General features: G+C 41.7%; 1 protein-coding gene across 1 annotated transcript in view; it reads right to left on the bottom strand.

Moving 5' to 3' along the window:
• ak5 (adenylate kinase 5) overlaps positions 1-21433 on the bottom strand; it is a 292297-nt gene that overhangs the window by 259937 nt on the left and 10927 nt on the right. The window contains exons 4-5 of the mRNA XM_071376733.1: positions 9251-9423; positions 2040-2153 (exon numbers count right to left, since the gene is read on the bottom strand). Of these exons, the coding sequence (XP_071232834.1) occupies positions 2040-2153; positions 9251-9423 (287 nt within the window). The remainder of the gene's footprint in view (positions 1-2039; positions 2154-9250; positions 9424-21433) is intronic.

Below are 21433 nucleotides of genomic sequence, written 5' to 3'. Positions count from 1 at the left end.
TATATTACAGTGGTATAGTAGAATACAGTAGTATAGCAATATAGCTATATATTACAGTGGTATAGTAGAATATAGTAGTATTGCAATATAGCTATATATTACAGTGGTATAGTAGTATACAGTAGTATAGCTATATATTACAGTGGTATAGTAGCATACAGTAGTATTGCAATATAGCTATATATTACAGTGGTATAGTAGCATACAGTAGTATAGCAATATAGCTATATATTACAGTGGTATAGTAGTGTACAGTAGTATAGCAATACAGCTATATATTACAGTTGTATAGTAGCATACTGTAGTATAGCTATATAGTACAGTGGTATAGTAGCATACAGTAGTATAGCTATATATTACAGTGGTCTAGTAGTATACAGTAGTATAGCTATATATTACAGTGGTATAGTAGTATACAGTAGTATAGCTATATAATACAGTGGTATAGTAGCAATACAGTAGTATAGCTATATATTACAGTGGTATAGTAGTATACAGTAGTATAGCTATATATTACAGTGGTATAGTAGCATACAGTAGTATAGCTATATATTACAGTGGTATAGTAGTATACAGTAGTATAGCTATATATTACAGTGGTATAGTAGTATACAGTAGTATAGCTATATATTACAGTGGTATAGTAGTATACAGTAGTATCTCAATACAACTATATATTACAGTGGCATAGTAGTATACAATAGTATAGCTATATATTACAGTGGTATAGTAGCATACAGTAGTATAGCTATATATTACAGTGGTATAGTAGTATACAGTAGTATAGCTATATATTACAGTGGTATAGTAGCATACAGTAGTATAGCTATATATTACAGTGGTATAGTAGCATACAGTAGTATAGCTATATATTACAGTGGTATAGTAGCATACAGTAGTATAGCAATATATTACAGTGGTATAGTAGTATACAGTAGTATAGCTATATATTAGAGTGGTATAGTAGCATACAGTAGTATAGCTATATATTACAGTGGTATAGTAGCATACAGTAGTATAGCTATATATTACAGTGGTATAGTAGTATACAGTAGTATAGCTATATATTACAGTGGTATAGTAGCATACAGTAGTATAGCAATATATTACAGTGGTATAGTAGTATACAGTAGTATAGCTATATATTACAGTGGTATAGGAGCATACAGTAGTATAGCTATATATTACAGTGGTATAGTAGCATACAGTAGTATAGCTATATATTACAGTGGTATAGTAGTATACAGTAGTATAGCTATATATTACAGTGGTATAGTAGCATACAGTAGTATAGCTATATATTACAGTGGTATAGTAGCATACAGTAGTATAGTAGTATACAGTAGTATAGCAATATATTACAGTGGTATAGTAGTATACAGTAGTATAGCTATATAATACAGTGGTATAGTAGCAATACAGTAGTATAGCTATATATTACAGTGGTATAGTAGTATACAGTAGTATAGCTATATATTACAGTGGTATAGTAGTATACAGTAGTATAGCTATATATTACAGTGGTATAGTAGTATACAGTAGTATAGCTATATAATACAGTGGTATAGTAGTATACAGTAGTATAGCTATATAATACAGTGGTATAGTAGTATACAGTAGTATAGCTATATATTACAGTGGTATAGTAGCATACAGTAGTATAGCTATATATTACAGTGGTATAGTAGTATACAGTAGTATAGCAATATATTACAGTGGTATAGTAGTATACAGTAGTATAGCTATATATTAGAGTGGTATAGTAGCATACAGTAGTATAGCTATATATTACAGTGGTATAGTAGCATACAGTAGTATAGCTATATATTACAGTGGTATAGTAGTATACAGTAGTATAGCTATATATTACAGTGGTATAGTAGCATACAGTAGTATAGCAATATATTACAGTGGTATAGTAGTATACAGTAGTATAGCTATATATTACAGTGGTATAGTAGCATACAGTAGTATAGCTATATATTACAGTGGTCTAGTAGCATACAGTAGTATAGCAATACCACAGGTCTATTTCTCACCTGGTCCTCAAACGAAAGCGCCTGTCCCACATCACGCGGAAACCCATCAATCACGATCCCACTGGCGTCTGGAATCTTCATGATCTTCTGCTTAATCTCAGTGATGGTGGTCTCCTGTAAGGACATAGAGCTAGGTTAGAAATCAACCTACAACCTGCAGAGACGAACAGCCTGGTATTCCACTGTCCTGTGTGTTGATTCAGAGACTAACAGCCTGGTATTCCACTGTCCTGTGTGTTGATTCAGAGACTAACAGCCTGGTATTCCACTGTCCTGTGTGCTGATGCAGAGACTAACAGCCTGGTATTCCACTGTCCTGTGTGTTGATGCAGAGACTAACAGCCTGGTATTCCACTGTGTTGATGCAGAGACTAACAGCCTGGTATTCCACTGTCCTGTGTGTTGATACAGAGACTAACAGCCTGGTATTCCACTGTCCTGTGTGTTGATGCAGAGACTAACAGCCTGGTATTCCACTGTGCTGTGTGTTGATACAGAGACTAATAGCCTGGTATTCCACTGTCCTGTGTGTTGATTCAGAGACTAACAGCTTGTTTTAGTATCACTTGGCTAGAGGGGGTGGAATGTTATGGCACAGTTCAAATCAACAGGGGAAATGCATGATTTAGTGGAAATACAGGACATGAGTAACAATCTAATCTAAAAATAACTACGGCAAGCGGTGCCAATGCACCAAGTCCGGAAATCAAAGGACCCTAAACAGCTTCTACCCCCCAAGCCATAAAACTGATGAATAGTTAGTTAGATATTTTTTATTTTATTTTATTTATTTATTTAACCTTTATTTAACCAGGTAGGCAAATTGAGAACACGTTCTCATTTACAATTGCGACCTGGCCAAGATAAAGCAAAGCAGTTCGACACATACAACAACACATAGTTACACATGGAGTAAAACAAACATATAGTCAATAATACAGTGGAAAAAAAAATTAAAAAAAAAAAAAAAAAGTCTATATACAATGTGAGCAAGTGAGGTGAGATAAGGGAGGTGAAGGCAAACAAATATATGTATAAATAAATAAAAATATAAAAGGCCATGGAGGCGAAGTGAGTACAACACAGCAAGTAAAATAAAAACTAAAAAAAAACAATGGAATGGTTGGTTTGCAGTGGAAGAAAGTGCAAAGTAGAGACAGAAATAATGGGGTGCAAAGGAGCAAAATAAATTAATAAATAAATACAGTAGGTAAAGAGGTAGTTGTTTGGGCTAAATTGTAGATGGGTTATGTACAGGTGCAGTAATCTATGAGCTGCTCTGACAGCTGGTGCTTAAAGCTAGTGAGGGAGATAGGTGTTTCCAGTTTCAGAGATTTTTGTAGTTCGTTCCAGTCATTGGCAGCAGAGAACTGGAAGGAGAGGCGTCCAAAGGAAGAATTGGTTTTGGGGGTGACTAGAGAGATATACCTGCTGGAGCGCGTGCTACAGGTAGGTGCTGCTATATATATATATATATATAGAGCTATAGGTTCACTATTTATCTCAATTACCTCGTACCCACTTCACAGCGACTTGGTCCTGGTAACCCGTATCTAGTTATAGTTATTCACTGTGTATTTATTCCTTGTGTTATTATTCATCTATTGTTGTCCACGTTGTGAAGGCGCCGTCATTTACCTGTTAGTCTATACCTGTTGTTTATGAAGCATGTGATGAATTAAAATATGATTTGATTTGGCAAACACACAAATGCACACACACACACACACACACACACACACACACACACACACACACACACACACACACACACACACACACACACACACACACACACACACACACACACACACACACACACACACACTCCACCAGCCTTAATCAGTTGCATGGACAGAGCAGGTCGTGGTTCTATCAGCTAAGTGAGAACGAGGAAATGGGATGTTTGTTGCTCATAAAGACACAGTGGGCCACACAGGACCCAGCCTGCGTCCCAAATGGCACCATATTCCCTATCTAGCGCACTACTATGGACCAGGGTCCATAGGGGTAGTGAACAAAGTAGTGCGCTAGATAGGGGATAGGGTGCCTCTTCAAGCAGCTGACAGCTGAGTCATGGCTGGCAGACAACCAGGACGTTGGTAATGAGATGCGAGAAGAGAACAATCCCACACCCACCCATCTAGCCCATCAAGATAATGTATTTCTTTAATATTTCTTTATTCATTCTTATTTACAATGACGGCCTAGGAACAGTGGGTTAACTGCCTTGTTCAGGGTCAGATTGACAGATTTATACCTTGTCAGCTCAGGGATTCGATCCAGCAACCGAAACCCACGCTCTAACCACTAGGCTACCTGCCGCCCGTCACGATAATGTTAGCCCATCAAGATAATGTTAGCCCGTCGCAATAATGTTAGCCCATCAAGATAATGTTAGCCCGTCATGATAATGTTAGCCAGTCAAGATAATGTTAGCCCGTCATGATAATGTTAGCCAGTCAAGATAATGTTAGCCAGTCAAGATAATGTTAGCCCGTCATGATAATGTTAGCCCGTCAAGATAATGTTAGCCCGCCACAATAATGTTAGCCCGTCACGATAATGTTAGCCCGTCGCAATAATGTTAGCCCGTCACGATAATGTTAGCCCGTCATGATAATGTTAGCCTGCCGCGATAATGTTAGCCCGTCACGATAATGTTAGCCCGTCACGATAATGTTAGCCCGTCATGATAATGTTAGCCCGTCAAGATAATGTTAGCCCGTCACGATAATGTTAGCCCGTCATGATAATGTTAGCCCGTCATAATAATGTTAGCCCGTCATGATAATGTTAGCCTGCCGCGATAATGTTAGCCCGCCACAAATATGTTAGCCCGTCGCAATAATGTTAGCCCATCAAGATAATGTTAGCCCGTCAAGATAATGTTAGCCCATCAAGATAATGTTAGCCCGTCACGATAATGTTAGCCCGCCACAATAATGTTAGCCCATCAAGATAATGTTAGCCCGTCAAGATAATGTTAGCCCGTCAAGATAATGTTAGCCCGTCAAAATATGGTTAGCCCATCGAGATAATGTTAGCCCGTCATAATAATGTTAGCCCATCAAGATAATGTTAGCCCGTCAAGATAATGTTAGCCCGTCAAGATAATGTTAGCCCGTCAAAATAATGTTAGTCCGTCATGATAATGTTAGCCCATCAAGATAATGTTAGCCCATCACGATAATGTTAGCCCATCAAGATAATGTTAGCCCGTCACGATAATGTTAGCCCGTCATGGTAATGTTAGCCCGTCATAATAATGTTAGCCAGTCAAGATAATGTTAGCCCATCAAGATAATGTTAGCCCGTCACGATAATGTTAGCCCGTCATGGTAATGTTAACCCGTCATAATAATGTTAGCCCGTCACAATAATGTTAGCCAGTCAAGATAATGTTAGCCCATCATGGTAATGTTAGGCCGTCACAATAATTTTAGCCCGTCATGATAATGTTAGCCCATCAAGATAATGTTAGCCCATCACAATAATGTTAGCCCGTCACGATAATGTTAGCCCATCAAGATAATGTTAGCCCATCAAGATAATGTTAGCCTGCCGCGATAATGTTAGCCCATCAAGATAATGTTAGCCCATCAAGATAATGTTAGCCCATCAAGATAATGTTAGCCCATCAAGATAATGTTAGCCCATCAAGATAATGTTAGCCCGTCACGATAATGTTAGCCCATCAAGATAATGTTAGCCCATCAAGATACTTTTAGCACGTCGAGCTAAAGGCAGGTCTTAGAAGTGACTCATCCAACCTGCCTGGTTTATTGAACGAACTCCACTACACTTCACCCTTCATTGACCTCATTGTCATCTTCATCATCTTCCTCATCATCTCTGTAGCAACCCCAGCTGCGGATACAGCTCATATCTATTGCACTACACAGGGACTAGGGGACTGGATGCACTATACAGGGACTAGGGGACTGGACGCACTATACAGGGACTAGGGGACTGGATGCATTATACAGGGACTAGGGGACTGGATACATTATACAGGGACTAGGGGACTGGACACACTATACAGGGACTAGGGGACTGGATACATTATACAGGGACTAGGGGACTGGACACACTATACAGGGACTAGGGGACTGGATACACTATACAGGGACTAGGGGACTGGACACACTATACAGGGACTAGGGGACTGGATACATTATACAGGGACTAGGGGACTGGACACACTATACAGGGACTAGGGGACTGGACACATTATACAGGGACTAGGGGACTGGACACACTATACAGGGACTAGGGGACTGGATACATTATACAGGGACTAGGGGACTGGATACACTATACAGGGACTAGGGGACTGGATACACTATACAGGGACTAGGGGACTGGATACACTATACAGGGACTAGGGGACTGGACACACTATACAGGGACTAGGGGACTGGATACATTATACAGGGACTAGGGGACTGGATACACTATACAGGGACTAGGGGACTGGATACACTATACAGGGACTAGGGGACTGGACACACTATATAGGGACTAGGGGACTGGATACACTATACAGGGACTAGGGGACTGGACACAGTATACAGGGACTAGGGGACTGGATACACTATACAGGGACTAGGGGACTGGATACACTACACAGGGACTAGGGGACTGGATACATTATACAGGGACTAGGGGACTGGACACATTATACAGGGACTAGGGGACTGGACACACTATACAGGGACTAGGGGACTGGACACACTATACAGGGACTAGGGGACTGGACACACTATACAGGGACTAGGGGACTGGACACACTATACAGGGACTAGGGGACTGGACACACTATACAGGGACTAGGGGACTGGATACACTATACAGGGACTAGGGGACTGGACACATTATACAGGGACTAGGGGACTGGATACACTATACAGGGACTAGGGGACTGGATACATTATACAGGGACTGGGGGACTGGATACACTATACAGGGACTAGGGGACTGGACACATTATACAGGGACTAGGGGACTGGATACACTATACAGGGACTAGGGGACTGGATACACTATACAGGGACTGGGGGACTGGACACACTATACAGGGACTAGGGGACTGGACACACTATATAGGGACTAGGGGACTGGATACACTATACAGGGACTAGGGGACTGGACACACTATACAGGGACTAGGGGACTGGACACACTATACAGGGACTAGGGGACTGGACACACTATACAGGGACTAGGGGACTGGATACATTATACAGGGACTGGATACACTATACAGGGACTAGGGGACTGGACACACTATATAGGGACTAGGGGACTGGATGCACTATACAGGGACTAGGGGACTGGACGCACTATACAGGGACTAGGGGACTGGATGCATTATACAGGGACTAGGGGACTGGATACATTATACAGGGACTGGATACACTATACAGGGACTAGGGGACTGGACACACTATACAGGGACTAGGGGACTGGATGATACACTATACAGGGACTAGGGGACTGGATACACTATACAGGGACTAGGGGACTGGACACACTATACAGGGACTGGATACACTATACAGGGACTAGGGGACTGGACACACTATACAGGGACTAGGGGACTGGATACACTATACAGGGACTAGGGGACTGGATACACTATACAGGGACTAGGGGACTGGATACACTATACAGGGACTAGGGGACTGGACACATAATACAGGGACTAGGGGACTGGACACACTATACAGGGACTAGGGGACTGGACACATAATACAGGGACTAGGGGACTGGACACACTATACAGGGACTAGGGGACTGGATGCACTATACAGGGACTAGGGGACTGGATGCACTATACAGGGACTAGGGGACTGGATACACTATACAGGTGTAACAGTATAACTTTACACCGTCCCCTCGCCCCGACACGGGCGCGAACCAGGGACCCTCTGCACACATCAACAACGGTTGCCCACGAAGCACGGTCGTTACCCATCGCTCCACAAAAGCCGCGGCCCTTGCACAGCAAGGGGAAACCCTACTTAAAGTCTCAGAGCAAGTGACGTAACTGATTGAAATGCTACTAGCGCGTACCCGCTAACTAGCTAGCCATTTCACATCCGTTACACTCACCCCCCTTTCAACCTCCTCCTTTTCCGCAGCAACCAGTGATCCGGGTCAACAGCATCAATGTTACAGTATAACTTTACGTCGTCCCCTCGCCCCGACACGGGCGCGAACCAGGGACCCTCTGCACACATCAACAACGGTCGCCCACGAAGCATCGTTACCCATCGCTACCACAAAGGACCAGGGGACGGACACACTATGCAGGGACTAGGGGACTGAACCCTACTTAAAGTACTCAGAGCAAGTGACGTAACTGATTGAAATGCTACTAGCGCGTACCCGCTAACTAGCTAGCCATTTCACATCCGTTACACAGGGACTAGGGGACTGGATACACTATACAGGGACTAGGGGACTGGACACACTATACAGGGACTAGGGGACTGGACACACTATACAGGGACTAGGGGACTGGACACATAATACAGGGACTAGGGGACTGGATACACTATACAGGGACTAGGGGACTGGACACATAATACAGGGACTAGGGGACTGGATGCACTATACAGGGACTAGGGGACTGGATACACTATACAGGGACTAGGGGACTGGATACACTATACAGGGACTAGGGGACTGGACACACTATACAGGGACTAGGGGACTGGATACACTACACAGGGACTAGGGGACTGGATACACTACACAGGGACTAGGGGACTGGACACACTATACAGGGACTAGGGGACTGGACACATTATACAGGGACTAGGGGACTGGATACACTATACAGGGACTGGGGGACTGGATACACTATACAGGGACTAGGATGCACTATGTAGGGACTAGGATGCACTATGTAGGGACTAGGGGACTGGACACACTATGTAGGGACTAGGGTGCACTATGTAGGGACTAGGGGACTGGACACACTATGTAGGGACTAGGATGCACTATGTAGGGACTAGGGGACTGGACACACTATGTAGGGACTAGGATGCACTATGTAGGGACTAGGGGACTGGACACACTATGTAGGGACTAGGGTGCACTATGTAGGGACGAGGGTGCCATTTCATAGTTGTCCAACTCCCTGTGGGTGATTAAAGTAGTGCACTAAATAGGGATTATGGAATAGGGTGAGACTAGCATACCTGAGGTGCCAGCTCCCCATTGGTGATGATCTTGGCGATGAGACTCCACTTCCTGTTGCTGGTGGCGTTATGAATCATCTTTTTCCTGAGCAGCTCTCCTACTGAGACATACTGGAACCCATAGCACTCTGCTATCTTCAGACTCTGGGTCCCCTTACCACTGCCTGGCCCTCCTGCAGAGAGAGAGAGAGTAGTGATGGGAGGGTATAGGTGTAGTGATGAGGGTGAGGGGTGGGTATAGGTGTAGTGATGGGAGGGGGGGGGGGGGTATAGGTGTAGTGATGGGATGGGGGAGGGGTGGGTATAGGTGTAGTGAGGGGAGGGTGAGGGGTGGGTATAGGTGTAGTGATGGGAGGGTGAGGGGAGGGTATAGGTGTAGTGATGGGAGGGGGAGGGGTGGGTATAGGTGTAGTGATGAGAGAGGGAGGGGAGGGTATAGGTGTAGTGATGGGAGGGTGAGGGGAGGGTATAGGTGTAGTGATGGGAGGGTGAGGGGAGGGTATAGGTGTAGTGATGGGAGGGTGAGGGGAGGGTATAGGTGTAGTGATGGGAGGGGGAGGGGTGGGTATAGGTGTAGTGATGAGAGAGGGAGGGGAGGGTATAGGTGTAGTGATGGGAGGGTGAGGGGAGGGTATAGGTGTAGTGATGGGATGGGGGAGGGGTGGGTATAGGTGTAGTGAGGGGAGGGTGAGGGGTGGGTATAGGTGTAGTGATGGGAGGGTGAGGGGAGGGTATAGGTGTAGTGATGGGAGGGTGAGGGGAGGGTATAGGTGTAGTGATGGGAGGGGGAGGGGTGGGTATAGGTGTAGTGATGAGAGAGGGAGGGGAGGGTATAGGTGTAGTGATGGGAGGGTGAGGGGTGGGTATAGGTGTAGTGATGGGAGGGGAGGGGGAGGGGTGGGTATAGGTGTAGTGATGGGAGGGTATAGGTGTAGTGATGGGAGGGGAGGGGGAGGGGTGGGTATAGGTGTAGTGATGGGAGGGTGAGGCGTGGGTATAGGTGTAGTGATGGGAGGGTGAGGGGTGGGTATAGGTGTAGTGATGGGAGGGTGAGGGGTGGGTATAGGTGTAGTGATGGGAGGGTGAGGCGTGGGTATAGGTGTAGTGATGGGAGGGGGGGGGGTATAGGTGTAGTGATGGGAGGGTGAGGGGTGGGTATAGGTGTAGTGATGGGAGGGGGGGGGGTGGGTATAGGTGTAGTGATGGGAGGGGGAGGGGTGGGTATAGGTGTAGTGATGGGAGGGGGAGGGGTGGGTATAGGTGTAGTGATGGGATGGGGGAGGGGTGGGTATAGGTGTAGTGATGGGAGGGTGAGGGGTGGGTATAGGTGTAGTGATGGGATGGGGGAGGGGTGGGTATAGGTGTAGTGATGGGAGGGTGAGGGGGAGGGTATGGGTATAGGTGTAGTGATGGGATGGGGGAGGGGGAGGGGTGGGTATAGGTGTAGTGATGGGAGGGTGAGTTGTGAGTGTCTTTCAATTCCATTTATTTTTTTCATTTTAAGAGCTTTATTGACATGGGAAATATACGTTAACATTGACAAAGCAAGTGAAGTAGATAATAAACACAAGTGAAATAAACAATAACAATGAACAGTAAACAGTAAACATTACATTACTCACAGAAGTTCCAAAAGAATAAAGACATTTCAAATGTAATATTATGTATATATACATTGTCGTAACGATGTGCATAAAGTTAAAGTTCAAGTACCTCTACTTGCACATTCATCTTCTGCACATCTGCCATTCCAGTGTTTAATTGCTATATTGTAAATACTTCGCCACCATGGCCTATTTATTGCCTTAACTCCCTTATCTCACCTCATTTGCACACACTGTATATAGACTTTTCTACTGTGTTATTGACTGTATGTTTGTTTTACTCCATGTGTAACACTGTGTTGTTGTATGTGTCTATATATATAATAATATAATATATAATTTCTCTCTCTCTCCCTCCCTATCGCGTTCTCTTTCACCAGCCCTCACTCTCTCTTTCACCCCCCCTCACTCTCTTCCACCCCCCCCACCCCCCCCCCCCCCCCCCCCCCCCCTCTCTCTCCTTTCTCCCACACAGCCAGAGGTTACAACAGAACATTTAGAAATACGATTGCCTTATTTTGGTGCCATTCAGAAGCTGGGCATGGCTGCAAGAACTGCTAACAGCATGGGCTCCACGTTGGGACTGCATCTTGTGGTCCCAGCATTGGACTGAACTGATCGTTGACTCCAGCAGTAATCTATAGTGAGCTCCAACAGCATTGGGACTGTTACCATCGTTGTTGTTGTTTTGACTCCAGCAGTAATCTATAGTGAGACTGTTACCATCGTTGATGTTGTTTTGACAACAGCAGTAATCTATAGTGAGACTGTTACCATCGTTGATGTTGTTTTGACAACAGCAGTAATCTATAGTGAGACTGTTACCATCGTTGTTGTTGTTTTGACTCCAGCAGTAATCTATAGTGAGCTCCAACAGCATTGGGACTGTTACCATCGTTGTTGTTGTTTTGACTCCAGCAGTAATCTATAGTGAGACTGTTACCATCGTTGTTGTTGTTTTGACTCCAGCAGTAATCTATAGTGAGACTGTTACCATCGTTGTTGTTGTTTTGACTCCAGCAGTAATCTATAGTGAGCTCCAACAGCATTGGGACTGTTACCATCGTTGTTGTTGTTTTGACTCCAGCAGTAATCTATAGTGAGCTCCAACAGCATTGGGACTGTTACCATCGTTGTTGTTGTTTTGACTCCAGCAGTAATCTATAGTGAGACTGTTACCATCGTTGTTGTTGTTTTGACTCCAGCAGTAATCTATAGTGAGCTCCAACAGCATTGGGACTGTTACCATCGTTGTTGTTGTTTTGACTCCAGCAGTAATCTATAGTGAGACTGTTACCATCGTTGATGTTGTTTTGACAACAGCAGTAATCTATAGTGAGACTGTTACCATCGTTGATGTTGTTTTGACTCCAGCAGTAATCTATAGTGAGACTGTTACCATCGTTGTTGTTGTTTTGACTCCAGCAGTAATCTATAGTGAGCTCCAACAGCATTGGGACTGTTACCATCGTTGTTGTTGTTTTGACTCCAGCAGTAATCTATAGTGAGACTGTTACCATCGTTGTTGTTGTTTTGACTCCAGCAGTAATCTATAGTGAGCTCCAACAGCATTGGGACTGTTACCATCGTTGTTGTTGTTTTGACTCCAGCAGTAATCTATAGTGAGCTCCAACAGCATTGGGACTGTTACCATCGTTGTTGTTGTTTTGACTCCAGCAGTAATCTATAGTGAGCTCCAACAGCATTGGGACTGTTACCATCGTTGATGTTGTTTTGACTCCAGCAGTAATCTATAGTGAGTTCCAACAGCATTGGGACTGTTACCATCGTTGATGTTGTTTTGACTCCAGCAGTAATCTATAGTGAGTTCCAACAGCATTGGGACTGTTACCATCGTTGTTGTTGTTTTGACTCCAGCAGTAATCTATAGTGAGCTCCAACAGCATTGGGACTGTTACCATCGTTGTTGTTGTTTTGACTCCAGCAGTAATCTATAGTGAGACTGTTACCATCGTTGTTGTTGTTTTGACTCCAGCAGTAATCTATAGTGAGCTCCAACAGCATTGGGACTGTTACCATCGTTGTTGTTGTTTTGACTCCAGCAGTAATCTATAGTGAGCTCCAACAGCATTGGGACTGTTACCATCGTTGTTGTTGTTTTGACTCCAGCAGTAATCTATAGTGAGCTCCAACAGCATTGGGACTGTTACCATCGTTGTTGTTGTTTTGACTCCAGCAGTAATCTATAGTGAGACTGTTACCATCGTTGATGTTGTTTTGACTCCAGCAGTAATCTATAGTGAGACTGTTACCATCGTTGTTGTTGTTTTGACTCCAGCAGTAATCTATAGTGAGACTGTTACCATCGTTGTTGTTGTTTTGACTCCAGCAGTAATCTATAGTGAGCTCCAACAGCATTGGGACTGTTACCATCGTTGATGTTGTTTTGACTCCAGCAGTAATCTATAGTGAGCTCCAACAGCATTGGGACTGTTACCATCGTTGTTGTTGTTTTGACTCCAGCAGTAATCTATAGTGAGACTGTTACCATCGTTGATGTTGTTTTGACAACAGCAGTAATCTATAGTGAGCTCCAACAGCATTGGGACTGTTACCATCGTTGTTGTTGTTTTGACTCCAGCAGTAATCTATAGTGAGCTCCAACAGCATTGGGACTGTTACCATCGTTGTTGTTGTTTTGACAACAGCAGTAATCTATAGTGAGCTCCAACAGCATTGGGACTGTTACCATCGTTGATGTTGTTTTGACTCCAGCAGTAATCTATAGTGAGCTCCAACAGCATTGGAACTGTTACCATCGTTGTTGTTGTTTTGACTCCAGCAGTAATCTATAGTGAGCTCCAACAGCATTGGGACTGTTACCATCGTTGTTGTTGTTTTGACTCCAGCAGTAATCTATAGTGAGACTGTTACCATTGTTGATGTTGTTTTGACTCCAGCAGTAATCTATAGTGAGCTCCAACAGCATTGGGACTGTTACCATCGTTGTTGTTGTTTTGACAACAGCAGTAATCTATAGTGAGACTGTTACCATCGTTGATGTTGTTTTGACTCCAGCAGTAATCTATAGTGAGACTGTGACCATCGTTGTTGTTGTTTTGACTCCAGCAGTAATCTATAGTGAGACTGTTACCATCGTTGTTGTTGTTTTGACTCCAGCAGTAATCTATAGTGAGCTCCAACAGCATTGGGACTGTTACCATCGTTGTTGTTGTTTTGACTCCAGCAGTAATCTATAGTGAGCTCCAACAGCATTGGGACTGTTACCATCGTTGTTGTTGTTTTGACTCCAGCAGTAATCTATAGTGAGCTCCAACAGCATTGGGACTGTTACCATCGTTGATGTTGTTTTGACTCCAGCAGTAATCTATAGTGAGCTCCAACAGCATTGGGACTGTTACCATCGTTGTTGTTGTTTTGACTCCAGCAGTAATCTATAGTGAGCTCCAACAGCATTGGGACTGTTACCATCGTTGTTGTTGTTTTGACTCCAGCAGTAATCTATAGTGAGACTGTTACCATCGTTGATGTTGTTTTGACTCCAGCAGTAATCTATAGTGAGACTGTTACCATCGTTGTTGTTGTTTTGACTCCAGCAGTAATCTATAGTGAGACTGTTACCATCGTTGTTGTTGTTTTGACTCCAGCAGTAATCTATAGTGAGCTCCAACAGCATTGGGACTGTTACCATCGTTGATGTTGTTTTGACTCCAGCAGTAATCTATAGTGAGCTCCAACAGCATTGGGACTGTTACCATCGTTGTTGTTGTTTTGACTCCAGCAGTAATCTATAGTGAGACTGTTACCATCGTTGATGTTGTTTTGACAACAGCAGTAATCTATAGTGAGCTCCAACAGCATTGGGACTGTTACCATCGTTGTTGTTGTTTTGACTCCAGCAGTAATCTATAGTGAGCTCCAACAGCATTGGGACTGTTACCATCGTTGTTGTTGTTTTGACAACAGCAGTAATCTATAGTGAGCTCCAACAGCATTGGGACTGTTACCATCGTTGATGTTGTTTTGACTCCAGCAGTAATCTATAGTGAGCTCCAACAGCATTGGAACTGTTACCATCGTTGTTGTTGTTTTGACTCCAGCAGTAATCTATAGTGAGCTCCAACAGCATTGGGACTGTTACCATCGTTGTTGTTGTTTTGACTCCAGCAGTAATCTATAGTGAGACTGTTACCATCGTTGATGTTGTTTTGACTCCAGCAGTAATCTATAGTGAGCTCCAACAGCATTGGGACTGTTACCATCGTTGTTGTTGTTTTGACAACAGCAGTAATCTATAGTGAGACTGTTACCATCGTTGATGTTGTTTTGACTCCAGCAGTAATCTATAGTGAGACTGTGACCATCGTTGTTGTTGTTTTGACTCCAGCAGTAATCTATAGTGAGACTGTTACCATCGTTGTTGTTGTTTTGACTCCAGCAGTAATCTATAGTGAGCTCCAACAGCATTGGGACTGTTACCATCGTTGTTGTTGTTTTGACTCCAGCAGTAATCTATAGTGAGCTCCAACAGCATTGGGACTGTTACCATCGTTGTTGTTGTTTTGACTCCAGCAGTAATCTATAGTGAGCTCCAACAGCATTGGGACTGTTACCATCGTTGATGTTGTTTTGACTCCAGCAGTAATCTATAGTGAGACTGTTACCATCGTTGTTGTTGTTTTGACTCCAGCAGTAATCTATAGTGAGACTGTTACCATCGTTGTTGTTGTTTTGACTCCAGCAGTAATCTATAGTGAGCTCCAACAGCATTGGGACTGTTACCATCGTTGTTGTTGTTTTGACTCCAGCAGTAATCTATAGTGAGCTCCAACAGCATTGGGACTGTTACCATCGTTGATGTTGTTTTGACAACAGCAGTAATCTATAGTGAGACTGTTACCATCGTTGTTGTTGTTTTGACTCCAGCAGTAATCTATAGTGAGACTGTTACCATCGTTGTTGTTGTTTTGACTCCAGCAGTAATCTATAGTGAGCTCCAACAGCATTGGGACTGTTACCATCGTTGTTGTTGTTTTGACTCCAGCAGTAATCTATAGTGAGCTCCAACAGCATTGGGACTGTTACCATCGTTGTTGTTGTTTTGACTCCAGCAGTAATCTATAGTGAGCTCCAACAGCATTGGGACTGTTACCATCGTTGATGTTGTTTTGACTCCAGCAGTAATCTATAGTGAGCTCCAACAGCATTGGGACTGTTACCATCGTTGATGTTGTTTTGACAACAGCAGTAATCTATAGTGAGACTGTTACCATCGTTGTTGTTGTTTTGACTCCAGCAGTAATCTATAGTGAGACTGTTACCATCGTTGATGTTGTTTTGACAACAGCAGTAATCTATAGTGAGACTGTTACCATCGTTGTTGTTGTTTTGACTCCAGCAGTAATCTATAGTGAGACTGTTACCATCGTTGTTGTTGTTTTGACTCCAGCAGTAATCTATAGTGAGACTGTTACCATCGTTGTTGTTGTTTTGACTCCAGCAGTAATCTATAGTGAGTTCCAACAGCATTGGGACTGTTACCATCGTTGTTGTTGTTTTGACTCCAGCAGTAATCTATAGTGAGTTCCAACAGCATTGGGACTGTTACCATCGTTGTTGTTGTTTTGACTCCAGCAGTAATCTATAGTGAGTTCCAACAGCATTGGGACTGTTACCATCGTTGTTGTTGTTTTGACTCCAGCAGTAATCTATAGTGAGTTCCAACAGCATTGGGACTGTTACCATCGTTGATGTTGTTTTGACTCCAGCAGTAATCTATAGTGAGTTCCAACAGCATTGGGACTGTTACCATCGTTGATGTTGTTTTGACTCCAGCAGTAATCTATAGTGAGTTCCAACAGCATTGGGACTGTTACCATCGTTGTTGTTGTTTTGACTCCAGCAGTAATCTATAGTGAGCTCCAACAGCATTGGGACTGTTACCATCGTTGTTGTTGTTTTGACTCCAGCAGTAATCTATAGTGAGCTCCAACAGCATTGGGACTGTTACCATCGTTGATGTTGTTTTGACTCCAGCAGTAATCTATAGTGAGCTCCAACAGCATTGGGACTGTTACCATCGTTGATGTTGTTTTGACAACAGCAGTAATCTATAGTGAGACTGTTACCATCGTTGTTGTTGTTTTGACTCCAGCAGTAATCTATAGTGAGACTGTTACCATCGTTGTTGTTGTTTTGACTCCAGCAGTAATCTATAGTGAGCTCCAACAGCATTGGGACTGTTACCATCGTTGTTGTTGTTTTGACTCCAGCAGTAATCTATAGTGAGACTGTTACCATCGTTGTTGTTGTTTTGACTCCAGCAGTAATCTATAGTGAGCTCCAACAGCATTGGGACTGTTACCATCGTTGTTGTTGTTTTGACTCCAGCAGTAATCTATAGTGAGCTCCAACAGCATTGGGACTGTTACCATCGTTGTTGTTGTATTGACTCCAGCAGTAATCTATAGTGAGCTCCAACAGCATTGGGACTGTTACCATCGTTGATGTTGTTTTGACTCCAGCAGTAATCTATAGTGGGACTGTTACCATCGTTGTTGTTGTTTTGACAACAGCAGTAATCTATAGTGAGCTACAACAGCATTGGGACTGTTACCATCGTTGATGTTGTTTTGACTCCAGCAGTAATCTATAGTGGGACTGTTACCATCGTTGTTGTTGTTTTGACTCCAGCAGTAATCTATAGTGAGCTCCAACAGCATTGGGACTGTTACCATCGTTGTTGTTGTTTTGACTCCAGCAGTAATCTATAGTGAGACTGTTACCATCGTTGTTGTTGTTTTGACTCCAGCAGTAATCTATAGTGAGACTGTTACCATCGTTGTTGTTGTTTTGACTCCAGCAGTAATCTATAGTGAGCTCCAACAGCATTGGGACTGTTACCATCGTTGTTGTTGTTTTGACTCCAGCAGTAATCTATAGTGAGACTGTTACCATCGTTGTTGTTGTTTTGACTCCAGCAGTAATCTATAGTGAGCTCCAACAGCATTGGGACTGTTACCATCGTTGATGTTGTTTTGACTCCAGCAGTAATCTATAGTGAGTTCCAACAGCATTGGGACTGTTACCATCGTTGATGTTGTTTTGACTCCAGCAGTAATCTATAGTGAGCTCCAACAGCATTGGGACTGTTACCATCGTTGTTGTTGTTTTGACTCCAGCAGTAATCTATAGTGAGCTCCAACAGCATTGGGACTGTTACCATCGTTGTTGTTGTTTTGACTCCAGCAGTAATCTATAGTGAGACTGTTACCATCGTTGTTGTTGTTTTGACTCCAGCAGTAATCTATAGTGAGCTCCAACAGCATTGGGACTGTTACCATCGTTGATGTTGTTTTGACAACAGCAGTAATCTATAGTGAGACTGTTACCATCGTTGTTGTTGTTTTGACTCCAGCAGTAATCTATAGTGAGACTGTTACCATCGTTGTTGTTGTTTTGACTCCAGCAGTAATCTATAGTGAGCTCCAACAGCATTGGGACTGTTACCATCGTTGATGTTGTTTTGACAACAGCAGTAATCTATAGTGAGACTGTTACCATCGTTGATGTTGTTTTGACAACAGCAGTAATCTATAGTGAGCTCCAACAGCATTGGGACTGTTACCATCGTTGATGTTGTTTTGACTCCAGCAGTAATCTATAGTGGGACTGTTACCATCGTTGTTGTTGTTTTGACTCCAGCAGTAATCTATAGTGAGCTCCAACAGCATTGGGACTGTTACCATCGTTGTTGTTGTTTTGACTCCAGCAGTAATCTATAGTGGGACTGTTACCATCGTTGTTGTTGTTTTGACTCCAGCAGTAATCTATAGTGAGCTCCAACAGCATTGGGACTGTTACCATCGTTGATGTTGTTTTGACTCCAGCAGTAATCTATAGTGAGACTGTTACCATCGTTGTTGTTGTTTTGACTCCAGCAGTAATCTATAGTGAGACTGTTACCATCGTTGTTGTTGTTTTGACTCCAGCAGTAATCTATAGTGAGACTGTTACCATCGTTGTTGTTGTTTTGACTCCAGCAGTAATCTAAAGTGAGCTCCAACAGCATTGGGACTGTTACCATCGTTGTTGTTGTTTTGACTCCAGCAGTAATCTATAGTGAGACTGTTACCATCGTTGTTGTTGTTTTGACTCCAGCAGTAATCTATAGTGAGCTCCAACAGCATTGGGACTGTTACCATCGTTGTTGTTGTTTTGACTCCAGCAGTAATCTATAGTGAGCTCCAACAGCATTGGGACTGTTACCATCGTTGTTGTTGTTTTGACTCCAGCAGTAATCTATAGTGAGACTGTGACCATCGTTGTTGTTGTATTGGCTCTGTACTCCAGCACTTTGGATTTGAAATGACACAATGACGAAGAGGTTAAAGTGCAGATTGTCAGCTTCAGTTTGAATGTATTCAGTTGTACAACTGACTAGGTTTCTCCTTTTCAATAAAAGTGACTCGAAAATGACACAATACATTATTTACCATTCATTTCTATTGGGCATAAAATAAATCAGAAACACAACCAAAACAAACAGCAAATACATCCAACAAATGTGTCGAGTCACATGCTTGATGTAGTCATTGCATGCTAGGAATACTAAACTTTAGACTACTTTAATACACATTAATTTAGTTCATTTGTCCCAATACTTTTGGTCCCCTAAAATGGGGGGGGGGGGGGACTATGCACAAAAAGTGCTGTAATTTATAAACGGTTCACCCGATATGGAGGAACATACACTGACAGTCTCCTCTCATAATCATTATGTAATTTCAAATCCAAAGCACTGGAGAACAGAGCCAAAACAACAAATCATGTGTTGGAGCTCACTGTAAATACTGGCTTTAATCTATGTCTACTGTAAACCCCTCTCCTTTCCTTCAGGGTCACACGGTCCTCTAACCCTCCAACCAGGGACCGATTCAGACCAGGACACCAGGTGAGGGGACTCCCTAGCCAATAGCCAATCAATCAACCAATTTATCAATCAATGAATCAAGCAATCACTATATTACTATATAATCTATCTGTTGTAGACTATATTACTATATAATCTATCTGTTGTAGACTATATTACTATATAATCTATCTGTTGTAGACTATATTATATATCGTCTATCTGTTGTAGACTATATAATATATAATCTATCTGTTGTAGACTATATAATCTATCTGTTGTAGACTATATAATCTATCTGTTGTAGACTATATAATCTATCTGTTGTAGACTATATAATCTATCTGTTGTAGACTATATTATATATCGTCTATCTGTTGTAGACTATATTACTATATAATCTATCTGTTGTAGACTATATTATATATCGTCTATCTGTTGTAGACTATATAATATATAATCTATCTGTTGTAGACTATATAATATATAATCTATCTGTTGTAGACTATATAATCTATCTGTTGTAGACTATATTATATATCGTCTATCTGTTGTAGACTATATTATATATAATCTATCTGTTGTAGACTATATTATATATTGTCTATCTGTTGTAGACTATATTACTATATAATCTATCTGTTGTAGACTATATTATATATAATCTATCTGTTGTAGACTATATTACTATATAATATATCTGTTGTAGACTATATTACTATATAATCTATCTGTTGTAGACTATATTACTATATAATCTCTGTTGTAGACTATATTACTATATAATCTATCTGTTGTAGACTATATTACTATATAATCTATCTGTTGTAGACTATATTACTATATAATCTATCTGTTGTAGACTATATTATATATTGTCTATCTGTTGTAGACTATATTACTATATAATCTATCTGTTGTAGACTATATTACTATATAATCTATCTGTTGTAGACTATATTATATATAATCTATCTGTTGTAGACTATATTATATATCGTCTATCTGTTGTAGACTATATTACTATATAATCTATCTGTTGTAGACTATATTATATATTGTCTATCTGTTGTAGACTATATTACTATATAATCTATCTGTTGTAGACTATATTATATATAATCTATCTGTTGTAGACTATATTATATATTGTCTATCTGTTGTAGACTATATTACTATATAATCTATCTGTTGTAGACTATATTATATATAATCTATCTGTTGTAGACTATATTATATATCGTCTATCTGTTGTAGACTATATTATATAATCTATCTGTTGTAGACTATATTACTATATAATCTATCTGTTGTAGACTATATTATATATAATCTATCTGTTGTAGACTATATTATATATCGTCTATCTGTTGTAGACTATATTATATAATCTATCTGTTGTAGACTATATTACTATATAATCTATCTGTTGTAGACTATATTATATATTGTCTATCTGTTGTAGACTATATTATATATAATCTATCTGTTGTAGACTATATTATATATCGTCTATCTGTTGTAGACTATATTATATATAATCTATCTGTTGTAGACTATATTACTATATAATCTATCTGTTGTAGACTATATTATATATAATCTATCTGTTGTAGACTATATTATATATCGTCTATCTGTTGTAGACTATATTATATATAATCTATCTGTTGTAGACTATATTAC

This window comes from Salvelinus alpinus, chromosome 30, assembly GCF_045679555.1.
Source record: "Salvelinus alpinus chromosome 30, SLU_Salpinus.1, whole genome shotgun sequence".
Lineage (NCBI taxonomy): Eukaryota > Metazoa > Chordata > Actinopteri > Salmoniformes > Salmonidae > Salvelinus > Salvelinus alpinus.
The sequence above is the reverse complement of the archived record's forward strand: the minus strand, read 5'-3'. Positions and strand labels throughout refer to the sequence as shown.